This window comes from Aethalodelphis obliquidens, unplaced genomic scaffold (assembly GCF_003676395.1).
Source record: "Aethalodelphis obliquidens isolate GAN/ISIS:26980383/991018 unplaced genomic scaffold, ASM367639v1 scaffold7, whole genome shotgun sequence".
Lineage (NCBI taxonomy): Eukaryota > Metazoa > Chordata > Mammalia > Artiodactyla > Delphinidae > Aethalodelphis > Aethalodelphis obliquidens.
In genome coordinates, this window is record NW_020837951.1 from 21,209,137 (window position 1) to 21,232,067 (window position 22,931).

General features: G+C 36.2%; 1 protein-coding gene across 4 annotated transcripts in view; it reads left to right on the top strand.

Annotated features, from left to right (window-relative positions):
* Window positions 1-22,931, top strand: part of PTBP3 (polypyrimidine tract binding protein 3) — a 101,544-nt gene that overhangs the window by 27,308 nt on the left and 51,305 nt on the right. For 2 of the 4 annotated variants that reach the window (XM_027105190.1, XM_027105191.1), the window contains 2 exons: window positions 5,218-5,293; window positions 21,130-21,299. In XM_027105190.1, coding sequence (XP_026960991.1) covers window positions 5,218-5,293; window positions 21,130-21,299 — 246 coding nt within the window. Of the gene's footprint in view, window positions 1-5,217; window positions 5,303-21,129; window positions 21,300-22,931 lie in introns of those variants that run through there. The other 2 variants (XM_027105189.1, XM_027105192.1) reach the window with 2 other exon arrangements.

A 22,931-nucleotide genomic window follows, 5' to 3' on the forward strand; every position in this document is an offset into this window, starting at 1 on the left:
ATTGGGAGTCATTCTTTCCTATGAGGAGTCTCACCCGCTGCTTTGTGTGTTTGGTCAGATTCCTGGCACGTTTTGTTTCCTGTTGTTTAGTGAAGATGCTCTTTCTGGGGAAAAAAACCCAAAACAACAACAATACGGTGGGATAGGGAGGGTGGGAGGGAGACGCAAGAGGGAAGAGATATGGGGATATATGTATATGTATAGCTGGTTCACTTTGTTGTACAGCAGAAACTAACACACCATTGTAAAGCAATTATACTCCAATAAAGATGTTAAAAAATAATAATAAAATAAATTATTTAAAGAAAACAGCAACAAAAACAAGGGCATTGACATTGATACAATGCCTGTGTATAGTTTTGTTTCATTTTATTGCATGTGTAGGTTCATGTAATTCTCACCACAGAACTAATCCATCACCGCAAAGATCTCCCTCATGGTACCCTTTTATAATCATACTGACTATCTCTCCCAAGCTTCTCTGCCCCCTGGCAACTACTAGTCAGTTTTCCATCTTTATAATTTTGTCATTTTGAGAGAGTTATATAAATGAAATCATAGAACATGTGAGTTTTTGTGTTGAGCATGTGATCTTTTGAGATTGCTCTTTATGTTTAGTTTTTTAAGAAACCACCAAACTTTTCAGAGTGGCTGTACCATTTTACATTCCTTTCAGCAGTGTATGAGACATCCAGTTTCTTCCACATCCCTCACCTGCATTTGGCATTGTCACTATTTTTTATTTTAACTGTTCTGATAAGTATGTAGTGATGTCATGGTCTTAATTTTTATTTGAAGTGATCTCTGTGGTTTTGATTTGCATTTCCTTAGTGACTCATGATGTTGTGCATCTTTTCATGTGCTTATTGTCTGTATATTTTCTTGGAGAAATGTCTGTTCAGATCCTTTGCCTATTTTTAAATTGCATTATTTTCTCTTTTTATTATTGAGTTACAAGAGATTACGTTCTGGGTACCAGTCCCTCGTCAGATAATAGATTTGCAAATATTTTCTCCCATTTTCTGGCTTGTCTTTTCATTTTCTTGATGGTGTCCTTTGAAGTACAAAAGTTTTTACTTTTTAAGAAGTCTAATTTATTTTTATGAATGTATTTTTTTTTCTTTTGTCACTTGTGCTTTTGTTACCAAGGAACCATTTCCTAACCCAAAGCCACAAAGATTTACTTTTATGTTTCCTTTTAAGAGTTTTACAGTTATAGTTTTACATTTACGTATACACCCTTCTTGAGTTAATTTTTGCATATGGTGTGAGAAAGGGGTCCAATTTTCATCTTTTGCAAGTAGATACATAGTTTAGATATATAATTTAGTTGTGACTACTTTTTGAACTCTATGTAAATGCAACAATGTAGTATGTATTATTTTGTGATGGGTTTCTTAACATGAGATTTTTGTATGTTATTGTGTAGAGCAGTAGTTCATTCTCCTTACTGTAAATCATTGAATGAATTTACAAAGATTTGTTCATTCTGTAGTTGATGACATTTGATTGTTTCCAGTTTGGTTACTAGAAATAATGCTGCTGAGAACATTCTAATATGTATAGGTGCACATAGCAGGCAATCTCTTGAGTGTATGCATAGGAATAGAATAAAAGAGATCCTAGGATACTTATATATTCAACTTTAGTATATTGAATCAGTTGTACCAATTTACACTCCCACTAGCAACATATAACAGTTCTCTCACTTCACATTCTTATCAAAACTTGATATTGTCAGCCCTTTTAATATGTTTGTATTTCATTGAGGTTTTAACTTGCATTCCCCGATGACCATTGAGGTTAAGCATCTTTTCATACGTTTGTTGGGTGTGGTATTAGTCATTTAGATATGGTTTAGAAAAACATTTCTTGTGTACTTACAAAGTTGGTGGCTATTATGGAACTATACAGTTATGTTTTTATTCTGGGAATCAGGCTGAAAGAGTAGCTTCTATTTGGGACATGCTCCTCTTGTTTCAAAGGGGAAAAGGAAGAAAAACGGCAGAAACTAACTCTTTCAAAAGTTCTGCTTGGATTTAGGTCATGTCCATACATACTCCATAGGGCAAAGCATAGCACAAAACTGTGCTCAAGGTCAATGGGTCAGGGAGGTATCCTCCACTCAGAGGCATTGAAAGTCACGTGGCCATAGGTGGGGATGAATGATTCTTTCACAGGAAAAGAAGGACACAAATACTCTGGAACAGTAATAAAGTATACCACTTTACTTGTGAGGTGCCTGTTCAACTCTCTTGTCATTTTCTGTTACCTTGATTTTTTTCATATCAGTTCCTAGTGGGGTACCCCCCTGCCAGCCTTTCTTCTTTTTCTTAGTAAGTTCTGGGTATACAATCTTTGTTGGTTATATGTACTGCAGTATTTTCTCCCACTCTATGACTTGCCTTTTTAATCTCCTAATGATGTCTTTTGTTAATAAAATTCTTTTTTAAAAAATTGAGATATAATTAATAAGTAACATTATGTTTCAGATCTACAACATAATGATTCAATATTTGTATATATTGTAAATAAAAATTATAACTTCATTTTTGTATAGTTTATCAGTTATTTTAAATAATTGTGTTTCTTGTTTAAGAAATCTTTCCCTACCACAAGATTATGAAGATACTTTTTTCTGTTATCTCCTAGAGTCTTTATTGTTTTGTCTTTTACGTTTCAATCTGCAGTCCACCTAGAATTAATATTTAGTTGACATTTTAACATACTCCTGCAAGTCTAGAAAAGAGCTCAAGTGATCTCTTAAGTTCGTCCGTCCGTCCTTCCTTCCTTCCTTCCTTCCTTCCTTCCTTCCTTGCCGCGTTGGGTCTTTGTTGCTGCGTGCAGGCTTTCTCTAGTTGTGGTGGGTGGGGGCTACTCTTCGTTGTGGTGCAGTGGCTTTTCTTGTTTCGGAGCACGGGCTCTAGGCACACGGGCTTCAGTAGTTGTGGCGCACAGGCTTAGTTGCACCGCAGCATGTGGGATCTTCCCAGACCAGGGATCGAACGCACGTCCCCTGCATTGGCAGGCGGATTCTTAACCACTGTGCTACCAGGGAAGTCCCTCTAAGTGGTTTCTAAGACCAAATTAATTCAATTTACATGTAGAAAATTGATATTTGATATTGACACTACGCTCATATGTGTCGAAAATATATCTATTAGTAACACATAGTTTATCAAATTCCTCATATATAAAAACATGTTGGGCATGTTTAACTTTTTACTACATTTAAAACTGCAAAAATTCACCTTTCCATATCCACTGGCTATACGAAGTCTGTCTTTGTCTGCCAATATCTGTATTTCACATATTCTCAGGAAGACCTTTGCTTTTAGTGAGGTCATAATCCAAGTCTTTCTGGAATTTGAGATTTTCAATTTTATTTCATCTCACGTGCTCACTTAGTTCCTTTCTCTTATTCCAAACTGTCTCTATAAACTTACGGGTGAAAGACCAAAGGGAATAATTTCTAGATGTTTAATACAGGAATTGTTTAAATAATTGTATTTATATTATGCAAACGCATTGGTGGTTTGCTTTTCTTCAGCAAAGGCTGAGGTTGTTCCCTGCAGAAGTGGTCCTTACCCCTAAACATTATATCTGTCGGAGCACTGTTGATGTTATAACTTTTGTAGAATAGTTTGGGGATTAGGTTTTATCATCTAGTAGACTGAAATATTTGTTCTTAAAAGTTGACCGAGCTTGGGAATTCTTTGGTGGTCCAGTGGTTAGGACTCCATGCTTCCACTGCGGGGGCCCGGGGTTTGATCCCTGTTTGGGGAACTAAGATGTTACAAGCCGTGTGGCACCGCCAAAAAAAAATTGACCGAGAGCTGAACAAACTACCAGTTGAAATAGGTTATTTTTAAATTTATACATGGTGTTTATTGTACTTCCTAGATATAAACATTTTAATCTTGGTAAAAGACCTTATGGTTTTACAATGAAAAGGCTAGACTGACTTGTCTTTCAGCTTTGACAGTTCAACTCTGGAATTGGTCAAAACTCTTACCTGAAAAAAAGTCTAAATTACTTAAACAGTAGTTGTTTAAGAAATAGTACACAGGGCTTCCCTGGTGGCGCAGTGGTTGAGAGTCCGCCTGCCGATGCAGGGGACACGGGTTTGTGCCCTGGTCCGTGGAGATCCCACATGCCGCGGAGCGGCTGGGCCCATGAGCCATGGCCACTGAGCCTGCGCGTCCGGAGCCTGTGCTCCGCAACAGGAGAGGCCACAGCAGTGAGAGGCCTGCGTACCACAAAAAAAAAAAAAGAAAGAAAGAAAGAAATAGTACACATTAAAGATCATTTTAAGGATTAATGAATTTAAAAAATCACTTATTTAAAGGATTTGACCAATATAGAAATAAATTGCATCTTTGTGTTCAACTTTTAAAAATACACATCTATGAAAAAGTCAAGGGAGTGCTACACAATTATTTGCACGCAAATACTTAAAAATGTACTACAGGACTTCCCTGGTGATTCAGTGGTTAAGAATCCACCTGCCAATGCAGGGGACATGGGTTCGAGCCCTAGTCTGGGAAGATCCCACATGCCGCGGAGCAGCTAAGCCTGTGCATCACAACCACTGAGCCTGTGCTCTAGAGCCCATGAGCCACAACTACTGAAGCCCGCGCCTAGAGCCCGTGCACCGCAACAAGAGAAGCCACCACAGTGAGAAGCCTGCTCACTGCAGTGAAGAGTAGTCCCCACACCGCAACTAGAGGAAGCCTACGCGCAGCAGCGAAGGCCCAACGCAGCCAAAACAAAAAAGTCATCAGTCCTTTATAAAAATATATATATACTACAAAACTTAACATACTTAATATACCAAAATGTATTTAAAATATACTAAATATACTTAAAAATATACTACAAAAACAATGTCAGGATTCAACCCCTAAGTATGGTTTTTGACACTTCAGATGTAGTATCTCAGAGAATTGAGTTTCATTCAAAAGGGTTGTGGGATTATGCCCCCAATTATGTGATGGCAATTCTCTTTTTTATAACTAACAATCATGTGGATGTTCAATAATTTTTGTTTACTATTAAGTTCACTTCCAACCTTTAGATTTTATGATTCTTGAAGACTTCCCCTTAAGTGCCTTGATATTCAGATTAACTAATATTAGCTTTTAATATTTTTAGTAGTAAATATGGACCATTATCCAAGACTTGTTTTATTAACAGAATATTGCTCTTGCTTTTCAGCGGGGATCTGATGAGCTTCTTTCTTCCGACATCGTTAACGGACCTTTTACCATGAACAGTTCCACTCGTTCTGCAGGTGTGTATGGTGAGTTTTCATTTTTTCAAAATCTGAGATGTTTTCTTTCTCTGGGTTTCAAAAATTTTCTTTTCACCATGTTCTTATTTTGCTCATCTTATAAACATGCAGTGCTATTATTTACAACAAAATCTAAAATTTGTGGCAGTGAAGCTCATATAGATGAAATTATTAGTTACAGCACTTAAATTTTAAGCATTAATTTGGATTTAATTAGATAATTACTTTTTTGACTGACATTCTTTGTAACATAGTTGTGATAAAATTATCACAGTAAGTAAAATTATCACATAGTTGTGATAAAATTATCAGTAAGTTGGTGATCTAGAACTATTGAGTAAAAGAGCTAGATTTAAAAACTTGTGTTGAATGATGATGGATTTAGAGTAGAAGTATTAAAACTGTAAGTTCACATGATTTTAAAAATAAATGTTCTTGAAATTTAGGGACTATAAAATGAATTGGAGGAGTGCAATACTTGAGAGAGAGTGAGCAGTTAGGGGGCTATTGCTGTATAAGAAATCCTAGTAAGGGTGGAGAATTTGTACTATAGCAGTAGTAGTTGTGATGGTGAGAATTAGAGAACTTAACAGAAGGTGAAATAATTGATGGTAATTGGTGATTAATCGAATGTTTGAATAAGGAATTCCATTGATGATTTATAGGTTTAGACTTAGATAATTGGATAGCTGAATTGTGGTGCCTTCATTTATATTAGAAAGTACAGGAAGAGCAGGGTTGGACAATATGGCAGGTTCAGTTTTTTTTGTCTTTTGTTTTTTTTTTGGCCACATGGCATGTGGGATCTTAGTTCCCCGACCAGGGATCGAACCCGCACCCCCTGCATTGGAAGCACAGAGTCTTAACCACTGGACCGCCAGGGAAGTCCCCAGATTTTTTTTTTTTTTTTTTTTTTTTTTTTTTTGCGGTACGCGGGCCGTTGCAGAGCACAGGCTCCGGACGCGCAAGCTCAGCGGCCATGGCTCACGGGCCCAGCCGCTCCGCGGCACGCGGTATCCTCCTGGACCGGGGCACGAACCCGTGTCCCCTGCATCAGCAGGCGGACTCTCAACCACTGCGCCACCAGGGAAGCCCAGTCCCCAGATTTTTATATATTGATTTGAGGTTCCTCTGGGGACATCCAGATGGAAGTGTGAGATAGGTAGTGGGTTCTGGTCTCAACATCATAAGAGAAATTTGGAAGTCAATATCATAATACACTTAACAACTGAAGCCATGAGAGTGGAGAGTCTCAGAAAAGGTGAGATCTTTATCCAGATGTTTTGGTGTTATAGGGAGTTAGGGAATGAGTAGACCTCACTTTCCAGACCCTGAGTTACATGATGTTTGGGAGAGTGAACAACCTTTATGTAAAGACCCTGTAAGAGAAGTGAACCAGGTTCAGTTAAGACAAAAGATGTAAAAATCCAGTGAAGAGATTAAGAATGTTTGGGAATTGGTCAGCCATGGTACATTGCTCTAGAAGACTAAATGGAAGGATTTTGTAGGCAGGACAGCAGCAGGGGGTTTGTTCATGTGGAAGTGTGAACAGGGTACTTAGAGCAGGAGATTAAAGCAGCTTTCTCAAAAATGACCTGGCATCAGAATCACCCGGAGGGCTTGCTAAAGCACAGTTGCAGAGTCCATCCTCAGAATTTCTAATTCAGTAGATCTGGAGTGGGTCCTGAGAATTTGCATTTCCACAAGTTCACAGGTAATGATGATGCTGCCATATGAGGAACCACACTTTAAGAGGTAGTGCCAGGGAACCACACTTTAAGAGAACTGCTGAATGAAGGAAATGGTAGAAATCTGAAGTTCCTAAACCTGATTATCCTCTTGATCTGGTAGGCTTTTAAGAAAATTTCGGCCCTTACTCCTAGAGTTAACAGTACATCTAGGGTGGGACCCATGTATTCTTTTTTTTATAAATTTATTTATTTTTTAATTTATTTTTGGGTGCGTTGGGTCTTCATTGCTGCGCGTGGGTGTCTCTTGTTGCAGCGAGCGGGGGCTGCTCTTAGTTGCAGTGCATGGGCTTCTCATTGTGGTGGCCTCTCCTGCTGCAGAGTACGGGCTCTAGGCACGTGGACTTCAGCAGTTGTGGCACTCAGGCTCAGTAGTTGTGGTTCACGGGCTCCAGAGCACAGGCTCAGTAGTTGTGGCGCACGGGCTTAGTTGCTCCGCAGCGTGTGGGATCTTCCTAGATCAGGGCTCAAACCCGTGTCCCCTGCATTGGCAGGAGGATTCTTAACCACTGTGCCACCTGGGAAGCCCTTGTTCTTATTTTTAAAACTGAGGTCAGTTTGTTCGGTCATGTTTACAAACTACTGGGATGGATGACCAGAAGGACTGACATCCTGATTGATTGATTACTTAGGAAAAGAAGTATGAGCTGTGAGTTTAGCTGGCATCAGTAGTCTGCTGTGTTTTGCTTTTATGTTTTCAATTTCTTCTTGTATCCCATTCCATTCTAGGTTCAGTGTTTTTCTTCAGTAGCTATTTCAGCAAAACTCTATAAATGGTAACCTCTTAGACTGACTAAAAATGTCTATTTTGATATTACTATTGAATGGTAGTTAGCTATTTAGAATTCCAGGTTGACAGTTATTTTCTCTCAGTACTTTGAAGGTATTGTTTTATTATTCTTTTGGCATCTGTTGTTGAGAAGTCTTTTGTCAATCTATTATTATTTTGTAGATAGTATTAGTTCTCTGTAGTTGTTTTAACATTTTTCTCTTTAATTTTGTTCTGTGGTTTCTCTAGCTGTGTCTAGGTGTAGATCACTAGTTCTCAACCCTGGATGTTCACTAAAATAGCTTGGGAAGCTTTGAAGAAAATACAGACACCTTGACCCACTCCACACCAATTCCAAAATTACAGGAGGGGGAAGGGGGACCTAGGCACTGTTTTTAATTTGTTTCTAAAGTTTCTTAGGTGATACATGTAAGGTGCAGCCAGTGTTGAAGACCATTGCTGCAGACTTACTTTCATTTATTCTGTCTAGGAGTGACCCTACTTTCCAAAGAATTGTTTCCTTTTGGAACTCCAGTTAGACATGTATAGGACCACCTCATTTAGTCCTGCAAGTTGTTTTAACCTCTTACATTTATTGTCACCTTTTTCTCATTAAGGTCTTGTATTTTGGATAATTTCCTTGAAATGATTTTCTGATTCATTCATTATTTGTTCAGCTTTGTCTAATATGCTGTTTAATCCTTCTATTGAGTAATTGATTTCAAGGCATATATTTTTCATTTTTCTCTGTTTTATTTGATTCATTTTTAAAGATGATCTAGTTTTGTTGTTATTTAGAAAAACAGTATCGTGTTCTTTTTTTATGGTTTCCATTGCTTTTTCCCCCTAATTTTTTAATTACTTAAAACAAAATTTTTATAGTCTCAGATTTTACAATTATGGAGTTCTTTAGGGTGCTAATATTACTTGGTTTTGTATCTGCTAGTATTTGCTTATGGTATATTATTTTTCCTTGATTCATAATTTTTGGTTGTGAGGTAATCTTTGGCTGAATTATTTTCTTCTTCTGTGAGAATCTTCAGGGAAGTTTTGTGTTTGCTCTGCTAGACTTGCTAGGGTATCACCAGCCCCTAACACGTCCTAATGTATATGTTAATTTATTGCTTTGGGGATTCCTACCAGAAGGGAAGAGAAAATTAAAAATCCAGACATTTACATTCAAATCCATGAACAGAGATAGACTTCCTTGTTAAATATCTGTGATACATGGAAAATTTCTAATTTTAGTTTGCCTTTTATGAGGGGTTGTTGGCCTGCTGAAGGGTTTGCCTGTTGATACGTAAAAACTTCTTTTTTTAGGTCACCTATACATTAAAAATACTTCTGTAATGTTTGATTCAGTATTTGCAATTCTCTAAAAGCTTCAAAAACTAAAGATTTTGGTACTCCATTCCTTGACTTCTTTGAATAAATATTTCTAATTGATTTTGAACAAATTGTGTCAAAGTTTTTAGGGCTCATTTATAAACAAGTTAAATCCCTTTGTAAGTTACTTAAGTAGTTCTTCAAAGACACAAATAATTTAAAAAATCACATTGATAATGCATAGCTAAAAGAAAGCCATGTATTGTGTTGAAAGATCTTTTTTGTATTCAGTACAGTCTTCATCACAAAATTTTTGTAGTTCAGTTAATCTAAATGTGGATTTTAAAATATTTGTAAAATTTGACGACTATAATTTTTCTTTCTATCTGTAGAATATTGCTTGTTTGGTAACAAGCTATGTGTGCACCAAATAGATTGCAGATACATGTCTACTTTATGGGACTGTCAGAACACTGTTTTTGCCATGACATCTTGCTGCACCAAAATTTATATTTGTATTATTACCCCAAAGAAGTTTTATTTTTAGCTGAGTTTTTTAAACTGAATTTTCATTAGTGTCACACATTTCACTTTTGATAGAATGACTTCCCAGAAACTTTCCTTTGATTCCATTGAAAGTATTTAATATTATACCATTATTGAGTAATAACTGATTTTCTAATGTTTGCAGATGATGATAAAACTGATACAATTTAACTGTTTGCAAAGTTCTGTTAGTGGTGTCAGTATATTAACATCTGACACTTTATTGTTTACACATGGAGAAGAAACTTTGCAAGTTAAATTAATTCAGAATTACAGATTTATGGATTTACTATAAGATATAAAATGGAATGATTATAAACGTAATTGTATTTCATGTGTAACTGGCCTGTAATTCCCACATTTTCCACAGACTGGCAGCCTGGCAGCCAAATGAATAGCATAGGTAGAAGGTTGAATACTGATGGAAGGAGTTAGGAGCTATCCTTAGCTACCTGTGTCCCACTGCATTTCTTCTCTTTTTTTTTAATTTTTTTAAAATTTAAAAAAATTTTTAAAATTTTCTTTTCAAATTGTTTTCTTTTTTTTTTCCTTTGGTTGTGTTGGGTCTTCGTTGCTGCATGCGGGTTTTCTCTAGCTGCGGCAAGCAGAGGCTACTCTTCATTGTGGTGTGCGGGCTTCTCATTGCAGTGGCTTCTCTTGTTGCAGAGCACGGGCTCTAGGCACACAGGCTTCAGTAATTGCAGCATGTGGGCTCAGCAGTTGCTGCGCACAGGGTTTAGGGCATGTGGGCTTCAGTAGTTGTGGCACGCGGTCTCAGTAGTTGTGGCCCACAGGCTCTAGAGTGCAGGCTCAGTAGTTGTGGCTCATGGGCTTAGCTGCTCTGCGGCATGTGGGATCTTCCCAGACCAGGGCTCAAACCCATGTCCCCTGCATTGGCAGCTGGATTCTTAACCACTGCGCCACCAGGGAAGTCCCCACTGCCACTGCATTTCTTTTCTTTTTTCTTCCTTCCTCCCTTCCTCCTTTCCTCCCTCCCTCCCTTCTTTCCTCTTTAAATCAAAGACTCTGTGTGTTGTCTGTGAAAAAGTCATGAAGAGATTCCGTCTCACTGGTTAACATTGGTTAACATTCAGATTTAATCACTGTACATGTGGTTTATAAACTACTAGATGAGAGCATGGCAAAAACTGGAAGTTAAAAAAAATCAATTGGATCTACTAAGCCTATTCTAGCTTATTTCAATGCAACTGTTAATTTTTTTTCAAAAGAGAAGATGTTAAACTGTACAGGTTGCTACAACAATGATGCCAAATTGTGACTGTCCCAGGCAAACTGGTCGTTCTGCTTAGATATTAATATTCCTTAAGAATATCTCTTGGGCTTCCCTGGTGGCGCAGTGGTTGAGAGTCCGCCTGCCGATGCAGGGGACACGGGTTCGTGCCCCGGTCCGGGAAGATCCCACATGCCGCAGAGCGGCTGGGCCCGTGAGCCATGGCCGCTGAGCCAGCGCGTCCAAAGGCCTGTGCTCCGCAGCGGGAGAGGCCACAACAGTGAGAGGCCCGCGTACCGGAAAAAAAAAAAAAAAAAGAATATCTCTTAGCCTATAATGGACATATGAACTTTAAATTATTTTGTGTAGTTCTAGAACAGCCCCTCATTCCCTATTCCTTCCCCACAAAATCTTAGGGATTCTGAAATGTTGATCTTTTTGTGTAATTATTTTTCCATCTGGGAATATGGCATGTGAGTCCATGGTTTTAGGTCTTATTTTATGTCCTTTGGTAATTATGAAAATGTTTTATACTTTTCTACATAAATCATATGCTTTTCCTCCTAAATTTAATCTTAGGAATTATGGCAGAGACTGTTTGTTGGGTACCCCAATACTTTCTATTTTCTTTAGCAACAGAGCTCTAATTTTTATCTGGGCACATTGCCACTCAGATTAAATGACTGCTTTTCCAGTCTTCCTTATAGCTAGGTGTGGTCATGTGATTGAGTGCTGTCTAATGAGATATAAGTGGAAGTGTTACTTCTGGGGCATCTCTGCATGGTTTTTTCCTCTTTCGTCTTGCTGCCTGTAGGAGTTCTAGCTTCCATCTGTGAGAAAAGTGCTCCAGAAACCTGCCCTTGAATCTGTTGGTGAATATTAAGCCACACGTGCCTTACCAGTAGGGGTGGTATATCAGCTCTAGCATAAAAGCTATTCTAAACCCACCCTAACAAGACTTAAAAACAAGCTCCAAAACAATTACCTGATCTTAAAGTAACTTAACTTTTTTCCAGAAAGGAGTCTGGCACTTCATTTTTTCCAGAAAGGAGTCTGGCACTTTAAAGGAATAAAACAATTCCAGTGCTCACAATGTTGAGCATTCAATCAAAAATTGCAACCCATAGCTAGGAGAAAAATCAGTCCATAGAAACACACCTAGAAAATAACAGATGATGAAGTTAGCAGATTTGTACTTTGGAACAGTTATTAAAGTATGTGAAAGGATTTAAAGGAAAATATCAACATAACAGGGAGAAAATGAAAGCTAAAAATCAAATAGAACTTCTAGAGATAAAGTTATAATATCTAAAAAAAAAACATGGCATGGCTGTAACAGCACTAATATTCTGTAAAAGAAATGATCAGTGAATTTAAAGACAGCAATAAAAACTAAAGCACACAGACCAAAAGACTGAAAAAGAAATGAACAGAGCCTTAATAATCTGTAGAACAAAATTAAGTGGTCTAAACATATGTATAATTGAAGTTCCAGAAAAAAAGTTGGGAGTGAGGAAACATATCTGAAGAAATAATGACTGAAAATACTCCAGATATGGTGGAAACTGTAAAGCCACATATCCAAGAAGTTCGGTGAGCCACAGGCAGGATAAACACAGTGAAAACCACACCAAATCTCCTCATAATCAAATTGCTGAAAACCAGGAATGCAGAACAAATCTTAAAAGTAGCCAGAGGAAAAAAGTCACATTTATTCAGAGAAACAAAGATAAGAGTAATGAGGGTGCTTGCCTGAAACTGCAAACCAGAAGACAGTTGAGCAACATCTTTAAAGTACTGTAGATAAATACAATGAAACAAATTCTATATCCAGTTAAAATATTTTTCAAAAATAAAGTTAAAATAAAGCCTTATTTGAGGCACACAAGAGCTGAGAGCATTTGTTAGTAACAGACTTACATTTTATGAAATGGAAAAGGAAATTCCTCAGACTTGAGGAAAATGATACCAGGTGGAAACTTGGATCTACACAAAGTGGCAAATATGTGGATATGTGACTTCTCTTTCTCATTTTTTTGGATAATTTAAAAGATGATTGAGGGATTCTGGGAAGATGGTAGAGTAAGAAGCACCAGGAGTCTGTCTTTCTACCTAGACAACAATTGCACTGGCAGAATCTGTCTATAACTAATTTGGAACTCTGGAGTCTTTTGAAGGCTTGCAAGTTCCAGGGGAAGACTTGGAAGGTAAATTGTGGTTAATTTTGGTCAATTTTAGCTCTTAGTGCAGCAGCAGCTACCCATCCCTCACGCTCAGTCACATGGCAGGCAACTGTGTGGTTCCAGAGCAGCTTACAAATAGGAGCCAGGGTAGGCAAAAAGGACCTTGTCCTTCAACTTCAAGTGTTCTGTGCTCTGATTGCTGGTGCTTCTTCTGATCATGCAGGTAGGACAAAGAGGTAGGCAGCCATTGTTCTTGCATCTCCCACTATTGTTGCAAGCCAGCACGCCCCACTCCCAATATATGTGACTTCCAGAGCATATAAAAGGCTGGTGCTTTCCACACCCTCCTCCCCTTCATTTTCTCTTTTTTTCCCCTTTTGGGAGCCAAAGATTGAAGACTAGGACATTAAAAAACAGCTGCATCTACAGGGAAAATTAGAAAGTGATAGTGCATGCCCAGGAAAAGGCTCAGAAGACACCTGAGTAGAACTTAAATTTACACCTCAAGCTGATCCTTGGCGTAAACACAGTCTAAAACAATCAAAAACAATAACACAAATGAGAAAACCCCTAGAAAGGGGAAGAGTCTGATTTCCAGAGTTACCATATTCCCAAATTTGATGAAAAACATGAATATAAACATCCAAGAAGCTTAATGAACTCCAAGTAAGATGAATTCAATGAGACCCACACTGAGACACCTTTATAATGAAACTTTCAAAAGTCAGAGACAAAGAGAATCCTCAAAGTATCGAGAGAGAATCAACTTATCACATACAAGGGATCCTCAATAAGAATATGACCAAATTTCTCTTCAGGAACTTTGGACAGATGTCAGTGGGCCAATATATTCAAAGTGCTAAAAGAATAAAACTGTCAACCAAGTATCCTATGTTTGGTAAATTTTTCTTTCAAAAGTGAAAGAGAAATTTCCACATGAGCAAAAACTGAAGGATTTTATTACCACTAGATCTGCCCTGCAAGAAATATTCAAAGGAGTCCTTTAGGGTGAAATGAAAGGACACCGGCCAGTAGCTCAAAGCCATATGAAGAAATAAAGATCTCAGTGAAGGCCCTTATAAAAGCCAATATTATTCTAACAGTGGTTTGTTATCTACTTTTTGTTTTCTGTAGATTTAAGGGGCTAATACATTTTTTTAAAATTATTAATCTAAAAGCTACCAAGTGACTTGGTTTGTAACTCCACATTTTGTTTTCTAAATAATTTAGGAGACTAATGCATTAAAAGAATTGTTAGTTTGTGTTTCTGGGCACACACTGTATAAAGATGTAATTTTGTGATAATAATGGAAAGGGGTGGGGACAGAGCTGTAAAGGAGCAGAGTTTTTGTATGTTATTGAAGTTAAGCTGGTCTAAATTCAAATTAAAGTGTTATAACTTTAGGATGTTAAATGTAATCCCCATGGTAACCACAAAGAAAATAGCTATATGATATGCACAAAAGGAAATAAGAAAGCATACTTAGAGTAGTCAGAATCTTAGAGAATAGAATGGTGGTTGCTAGGGGCTGGAAGAAGGGAGGACTAGGGAACTACTTTTTAATGGGTATAGAGTTTCTGTTTTACAAGGTGAAAAGTGCTGTGGAGATAGGTGGTGGTGATAGTTACACATTATGAATATGTTTAACACCACTGAATTCTACGTTTAAAAATAGTTAAGATAGCGAATTTTATGTGTATTATACCACAGTAAAAAATTATTTGAAGAAAAAGTATAGAATGCTCTCTATGGAAAGCTCCATAAGACACAATAAGTGAATAAAATAAGATGCAAAAAGAAAAATAAGTAATTGACTATTTAAAGCAAGATAATATTAATATATTTGGGGAGTTATAGCATAGGTGAAAAGTATAATATATGATAGTAACACAAAGGATATGATAAGGAAAATAGACATATACTTTGAAAAGGTCTTACATAATACCTAGGTGTTATAATATTATTTTAAGGTAGACTGGGGTAAGTTAAAGATATGAATTGTCAATTTAACCCCAGAGCAGTCGCTTAAAAAAAAGTAAACAAAAAAAGTAAAGATGATAATTAAAAAACAGAGATTATCTGCCATTGATGTGCATGTTTTATGTGTGACATATTATGTTTCCTTGATAAATTGATCCCTTTATCATTATGAAATGTCTCACTTTATCGCTGGTGATATTCCTTTTCCTGAAGTCTACTTTGTCTGGTATTAGTACAGCCACTCCAGCTTTCTTGTGATTAGTGTTTACATATTTATGTGTTTTCATCCTTTTACTTGTAACCTGGATTTTATATTTTAAATGGGTTTCTTATTCACACCTTATAATTGTTTTGCTTTTATCCAGACCATAATCTCTGCCTTTCAATTAGAATCTTTTTTTTTTTTTTTTTTTTTTTTTTTTGTGGTACGCGGGCCTCTCACTGTTGTGGCCTCTCCCGTTGCGGAGCACAGGCTCAGTGGCCATGGCTCACGGGCCCAGCCGCTCCGCAGCATGTGGGATCTTCCCGGACCGGGGCACTAACCCGTGTACCCTGCGTTGGCAGGCGGACTCTCAACCACTGCGCCACCAGGGAAGCCCCTCAATTGGAATCTTTATGCCAGTTTCACTTAATATAATTATTGATGTAGTTGGGTTTAAGTCTTTTTTTTGGCCATGCGATATGCAGGGTCTTAGTTCCCCAGCCAGGGATTGAATCTGCACCCCGCTAAGTCTTTCATCTTCCTATTTATTTCCTATTTGTCCCATATATTTTGTTCTGTTTTTCCTTTAGATTATTTTTTATATTCCATTTTATTTGTCATTTATTACTTTGTATTCCATTTATTTATATTTCTTGATAAATATATGTATCCTAAATATATATATTCACCTAATTACAGAGCTTCAGAATACATAAAGTAAAACTAATAGAACTAAACAGAGAAATAGACAAATCCACAATTACAGCTGCAGATTTCAACACTCCTCTCTCAGTAATTGATAGTGTAGTAGATAAAAATCAATAAGAATCCAGAGCAGGCATTAGCAAACTCTGCCCTGTGGGCCACATCCACTCCATTGCCCATTTTTATATTGCCCATGAGCTAAGATTGATTTTTACATTTAAAAAAAATTTTATGTATTTATGTATGTATGTATGTATTTCGCTCTGCCTGGTCTTTGTCGCGGCATGCAGGATCTTCGTTGCAGCACGCGGGATCTTCAGTTGCAGTATGCGAACTCTTAGTTGCAGCATGTGGGATCCAGTTCCCTGACTAGGGATCAAACCCAGGCCCCTTACATTGGGAGCGCGGAGTCTTAGCCTCTGGACCACCAGGGAATTCCTGATTTTTACATTTTAAATGGTGGAAAACACAAAGAATATTTTCTGATACATGAAAAATTTCTGATACATGAAACTTATATGAAATTAAATTTTGCTATCTATATATAAAACTTTATTTGAACACAGTCATACTTATTTATTGGCTTGGCCGAAAAGTTCGTTTGGGTTTTTCTGCAACATGTCAGCTATGGCTGTTTTCATGTTACAACTGCAGAGATGAATAGTTGGTTCAGAGCCTGTATGGCCCACAAAAGTCTAAAATATTTATGTGACCCTTTAGAGGAAGTTTGTAGATCACCTAATATAGAAGTTTTCAACACTATCAACGAGCTTGACCTCATTGACATATGGAACAGTCTCTCGCACACCATCAGCATACATATTCTTTTCAAGTTCACATGAAATGGTCAGCAAGGTAAACTATATGCTGGGTCCTTAAGTCTCATTAAATATGAATGCATTAAAATTATGCATTAGAATTGTATTAGCAGTTTTAAGAAATGATCCTCAAATATGTGAGAAAAAAATCTCCAGTTGCTTGGAAAAAGAAAGTAACACTTAATCCATGGATCACATAAGAAGTCACAAGGGAAATTAGAAGATATTTTGAAGTGAATTAATATGAAAATACAACTTACTAAAGTTTGTAGGGTTCAGCTAGAGCTGTTCTTAGAAGGAAATTTACAGCTTTAAATATTTTATTAGAAAAAAGTCTAAAATGAATGATCTAAGCTTCTAAGTGTAGCATAAGAAGAGCAAATTAAACCCCAAGTAAATAGAAAATATTAAATATAAAAACAAAAGTTAATGACATAGAAAATGAGGATTAATGAAACCAATAGCTGTTTTTTTAATAGATCAATAAAATTAATAAACCTCTAGGTAGGTTTATTAAAAAAAGACAGAAATTACTAATATCAAGAACTATCCTGTAGACATTAAAAAGATATTGTTATGGACTGAATGTTTGTGTACCCCCAAAATTCATATGTTTAAGCCCTAACCCCCAATGTGATGCTATTTGGAGATGGGGTCTTTGGAGTGGGGCCCTCACTGGGATTAATGTCTTTATAAGAAGAGATGCCAAAGAGCTTGCTTTTTCCCTCCACCCCTGTCATGTGAGGACCATGTGAAAAGGTGGCTGTCTATAAGCCAGGAAGAATCCTCACTAGAAAGTGACCATGCTGACCCTTGATTTTGGACTTCTAGTCTCCAGAACTGTGAAAAAGTAAATTTGTATTGTTTAAGCCACTCTGTCGTATTTTGTTATGGTGTCCTGAGCAGGCTAAGATAGATATCAAGTGAATATTGTGAACAATTTTAAGCCAATAAGTTTGACAGTTTAGATGAAGTGGACCAATTCCTTGAAAAACACAGGTGCAAAAGAAATAGAAAACCTAAATAGCCCTGTACTTGTTTTAAATATCAAATTGATAATTTAAAAGTCCTTCAAAAAAAAAGAAAAAAAGTCCAGGTTCAATGATTTTTTGTGGCCATATGGGTTATTTGTCAAAGGTTGTCATACTCTGCATTTAAAATGCAGGTGGATTTTACTATACCTAAAGAATACCCTAATAAAGTTGAATTTTTAAAAATCCATATTTCTAGGATAGTTTTCTTGGTAGATCCCTTCAGTCTTGAGATGGGAATATATGAATTTTTAAAAAGTCTCTTCCACTTATCTCTTTGGAACATAATTAATATATAGTAGGCATTCAGGACTTTTCATTATATTCAAAAAATACAAGATTTATGCAAGCTAAGTATTTTGAATGCTTATTTTCATAATACAATTTTGGAAAAGTCTGTGGTGTATCCTTTTGTACAGGGAATAATTTGTCAAAGTTATGTATTCAGTGCATTGCAATTTTCTTGTTTCCTCTTTTATTAAATTATAATGCCATATAATTGCTTATATGCATTTTTCATTTTTAGATTGTTATATTTATCAAGTCTTTAGATATAACCTTTTTGGGTCATCTAGATGAGTAGTTCTTAGGCTTTTAGATTACACAGAATAATAAAATTTCCAATTAATGTTAAGTAATGTCAATTTTGCAAGTAAGAACATCAAGAGAAAAAAATCCACTGTTGTCCACAATCATTATTTTAGCACCAAAAAAGTAGAAAGAACATACTTTCCAGGTAAAATAAGCCCTCCTAAGAAAATCAAGACATAGATTATTGATCACTTTGTACTAGGCATTACACCTAACATTTAAATGTTATCATATTTAATTTTCCAAATACTCATACTACATTTTCCAAATACTGTTATTATACTCATTTTATCGGAGAAGAATCTCAGGCTCAGTTATGTCAGAACAAGATGTGTGATTTCATAGCCCATGCTCTGAACATAGTCTAGGCACTTTTATAATGCAGAACAATTAACAACCTAAAATGGTGATATATTTGCATAATTCTTGATAAAAATTTGTCACCATAGGTCTTTATTTGATAGTTCAGTGCAAGCTCAAATCGCTTATGTAGGTATTCATTTTTTCTCACACATAGTTTTACGGAGATTCTGAACACCTCAGTTAAAGAAACAACCTTCTTAATGTTCATTCATTCATTTTGGAATATTCTGGGTAAACTTACAAAAGCCTTTGGCCTTTAGTATGTTTTTCTAGTCTTTAACACTTTGTGCTGGTTAGAACGCACAAGGTGGTGGTATTGTTGTCTAGCCATCTAGGCTTACAGGGAGGGAGGGTGCAGAAAGGCACTTCATGCTTGGCTTTCACTCCTGTCCACGAGGTGATATTTGGCATTTAATCTAGTGACAGTATTATCATTATAATCCTCATAAACCTGCACATACTCTGAAAATTTTTTGTCACTGTCAGGTTGCTTACTTTTTTCTACAAATGGTAAGACACTTTGAGATTTTTGTGGTTAAGAAAATTACCTTTAAACTTAAGTTTGAATAATGCTTTTATCACTTGCTAGCTGTGTACAAAAATTATTTAATCTCTGAACCTCTGTCTCTTCATCTGTTAAAATTAATAATATTTAACTTAGTATATTTTTGTCAACTCCAGTGAAACAGTGTAAATGAAAACAGCGTGAAAACTAGAAACTAATGGACATTTTAGGTAGCTGGAATCCTGTCAGGGTTTTTAGAGCAGGATAATGACATGATACATCTGTTTAGGTTGATATGATGTTGGATCTGAGTGGAAGTGGGGGAGGGGTGAAACTAGAGGAAGGGAGAGTAAAAGGGGCCAAGATCATAGGTGAGGTGACATTGAGCGTGGAGATGAAAATGGAATCAGTCATTTTGGAGGGAAAAATAAATATTTCATGATGAGAAAGGAGAAGGAACCTCTTGCCTCCCAGATTAATTTCCAACAAATATTTGCCGATTATTTTCCACACTCTGTCCTAGGCATTTGTTATATACAGGCACAGACCTGTAAGGACCTCTAGGAATTGATGGTATTTGGGTCCAGGTAGGATGTTGCCTGCATTTATGAACATAGAGAATTTGGGAGCAAGTGCTGGTTTTGGTATTAAGTCAACCTATTTACCTGTAAGCAAGTTGAGTTCTGTGCCACAGCTATGGGTACAAAATACTGCCATATAATTTTTACGTGGTCCTCATGAAATTTGTTTATTTAGGATCACAGACACCTGATTGTAAAGTTTCATTAGTGTTTAGAAAAATGATAATCTTAGGTGTTTGGAAAGATTATATTTTCCTCCTAATACTGCTAAGTATTTTAGTATTAAAAAAAAACACTGTAATGAAACTTTGGGCTTTCAGATAATTTGCATTCAGTCTTACTTGGTGCTATTTCTGGGAGAAAAACATTTCTGAATCTTATGTACATAAATTTGAGTACTTGTTACAGGCTTGTCAGTTCTAGTTATTGTCACTGTTAAAAGATAGGCTTTAAATAAAATTTGGCTGTAAACTGGCATAATGGATTTCTTAATTTTACAGCAGTGGTTCTCAAACTTTAGGTTGCTTCAGAATCATCTGGAGAGCTTGTTAAAACACAGTTACTGGGATGTTTCTGATTCAGTAGGTCTGAGGTGGGGCTAAAAATTTGTATTTCCAGAAAGGTGATGATGCTTATGTTAAGAACTGCCTGTTATATCATAAGGGATAAGATTATCCTAAGAAACCACAATTTATGTTCTAAAAGTACTTTAAAAAATAGATTGGTAAAAATTATATGATGCCCAAGAAATAAACTTATTTTCATAAACATGCATCTCAAATCCAAATCCTCGTAGGGTGTGATAAATATAAAATTTTTATTACTGTCTTTCCTAAAAGTTATTTTTCTTATTTGTTTAATTAGTAATAGGACAAATTAGAAAAATACCTTTAAAATACATTAAAGATATTATAAATACTGTTCTCTATTCACAACAAATAGTTAACTATTTAGAGGTTTTGATACCTCTAAATATGTAATTCATTTACCCAGCACTTTTCCTTGACGTTAAAAATCAGAGTTCAATTTTTAAAAAATATAATACCTGTAGTGAAAAATCAACGCATTCATTGAAAGGTGGATGGTTTTGTTTTCCACTGTCTTCTACTCTTCTCCCATCAGCCCCGTACGTAGTTCATGAATTTCAAAACCTGAAACTCTTGGAATATCAGATGTCAAATGTGATGATATGGTTAATGTAATACGTCAGCCCAAATCAGTTTCAGTAATTTTTTAAAAAATCTTATATTTTTTAGCTAATGGGAATGACAACAAGAAATTTAAAGGAGATAGACCTCCCTGTTCGCCTTCCCGTGTTCTCCATCTTCGCAAAATTCCAAGTGATGTCACCGAAGCAGAGGTCATATCATTAGGTCTACCATTTGGCAAAGTAACTAATCTTTTGATGTTGAAAGGAAAAAGCCAGGTATGTAAGTTTTAAAGATTGACCCACAGTTATTATCTCTGAGTGTTAGTGATAAAATGATTTTTAGGGGAATTACCTGGCAGTCCAGTGGTTAGGACTCCGTAGTTTCACTGCCAGGGGTGCAGGTTCAATCCCTGGTGGGGGAACTAAGATCCCACAAGCTGCAAGGTGTGGCCAAAAAAAAAAAAAGATTTTATTTTCTTGAATTTTTTTTTTCCCCCTAAATTTCATTCTATTTAAATAGTTTTTAAAATAGAACTTTTTAATGACAGGAAGCAGCAAACAAAAATGTTAATGTAGGAAACAGGATTATCTCTTATTCATTGACTTGTTAACAAACATATTTTATATTCTTAATTACAAAATGGTTTATGAAAATATCCTGTGATTATCAGAAGAGATTGGATTGATTACCATCAGAGATTGGATAATGATGTCTGATTCAGACTCCTCTATCTTTAGTAAACTATTTAACATCCCTGTTTAATGCAGATGAGGTTATTAAGAACTGGAGAAGTTAAATAATATGTCTTAGTATTCAGCCCTTGTTGTGTTTACACATTTTTCTTGCATCTTTTGGAGATAGTACATGCACTTGGATCTTTTTATCACAGATGCCACTATTGAGAATAGCATGGTTTGCACGGTTTGAAAGAGCCAACGTGACCGTGTCTAATGGCGGTGAAATGTCTAACTGCCATGTGTTATGTACATTATCGTGTTTCATATAGTGTATCCTATGTTTTATGTCAAATAGCTCTGAGAGGCAGCAGGCAATGTCACACTTTCCTTTGTTTCTGCAGTTGGTTCTAGGTTTATATTTATCTGTAGTGCTAATTGACTGTTAATTGCTTGTTTTTTGATCATAAATCCTGTTTAGAAAATATCTTGTTAGTAATTACTTCAGGAGATTCTGTTGTGAGTCACTAGTAGTACTTGTAAGCATAATCTTTCTTATGGTTCTTGTAGGTGGAGTGTTGAGGACAGAGTAGGGGTTATTTTCACCAGCGTTTCTGTGGGTAGTGACTTTCGGTTTTCTCTCCACCCTACATTATGAAAATTGATCCCTTTGGATGCTTTAGGAAAACATAAATAATTCTTTTACTGGACTCCATGTAGAAAAATTTATTTTTACATATGAATTTTTAGGTTGTATATACATTTAGGAAAAAATTCCTGTGATAAGAATCATATTCCAAAGACATTGTTCAGCTTTTCCTTTGTGTGACTGATGTTAGACATTGCAGGAGTTTAGAAACATTTAGAAAGGAGTTTGCAGGAAGAGACTCTCCCCATATAATGAATATTATTAGAATACAGTTTACAAATTCTTTGTTGAAAAGATGATTAAAAACCAGATAGGAAATATTGCCATAGCTATTTTTGTTACCTTGATCATTTTTATCCACTTCTCTTAGAAATATTAGAAAAAGTGTATTATTGATACAATTGGATAGCAACTTTAAAGTGTGTTGTGGATATCTATACCTTTTAGATAGTATAAATGACTCGAATTCTGTTTTATTCCTCAAAGACAGTGATTTGGATCAGGGGTTCTTCCTGCATTTTAAATTTGAGATGTTCTTATAGGTAGTTCTGAGGGCTCAGAACGCTTAGTAGATGTCTATATTT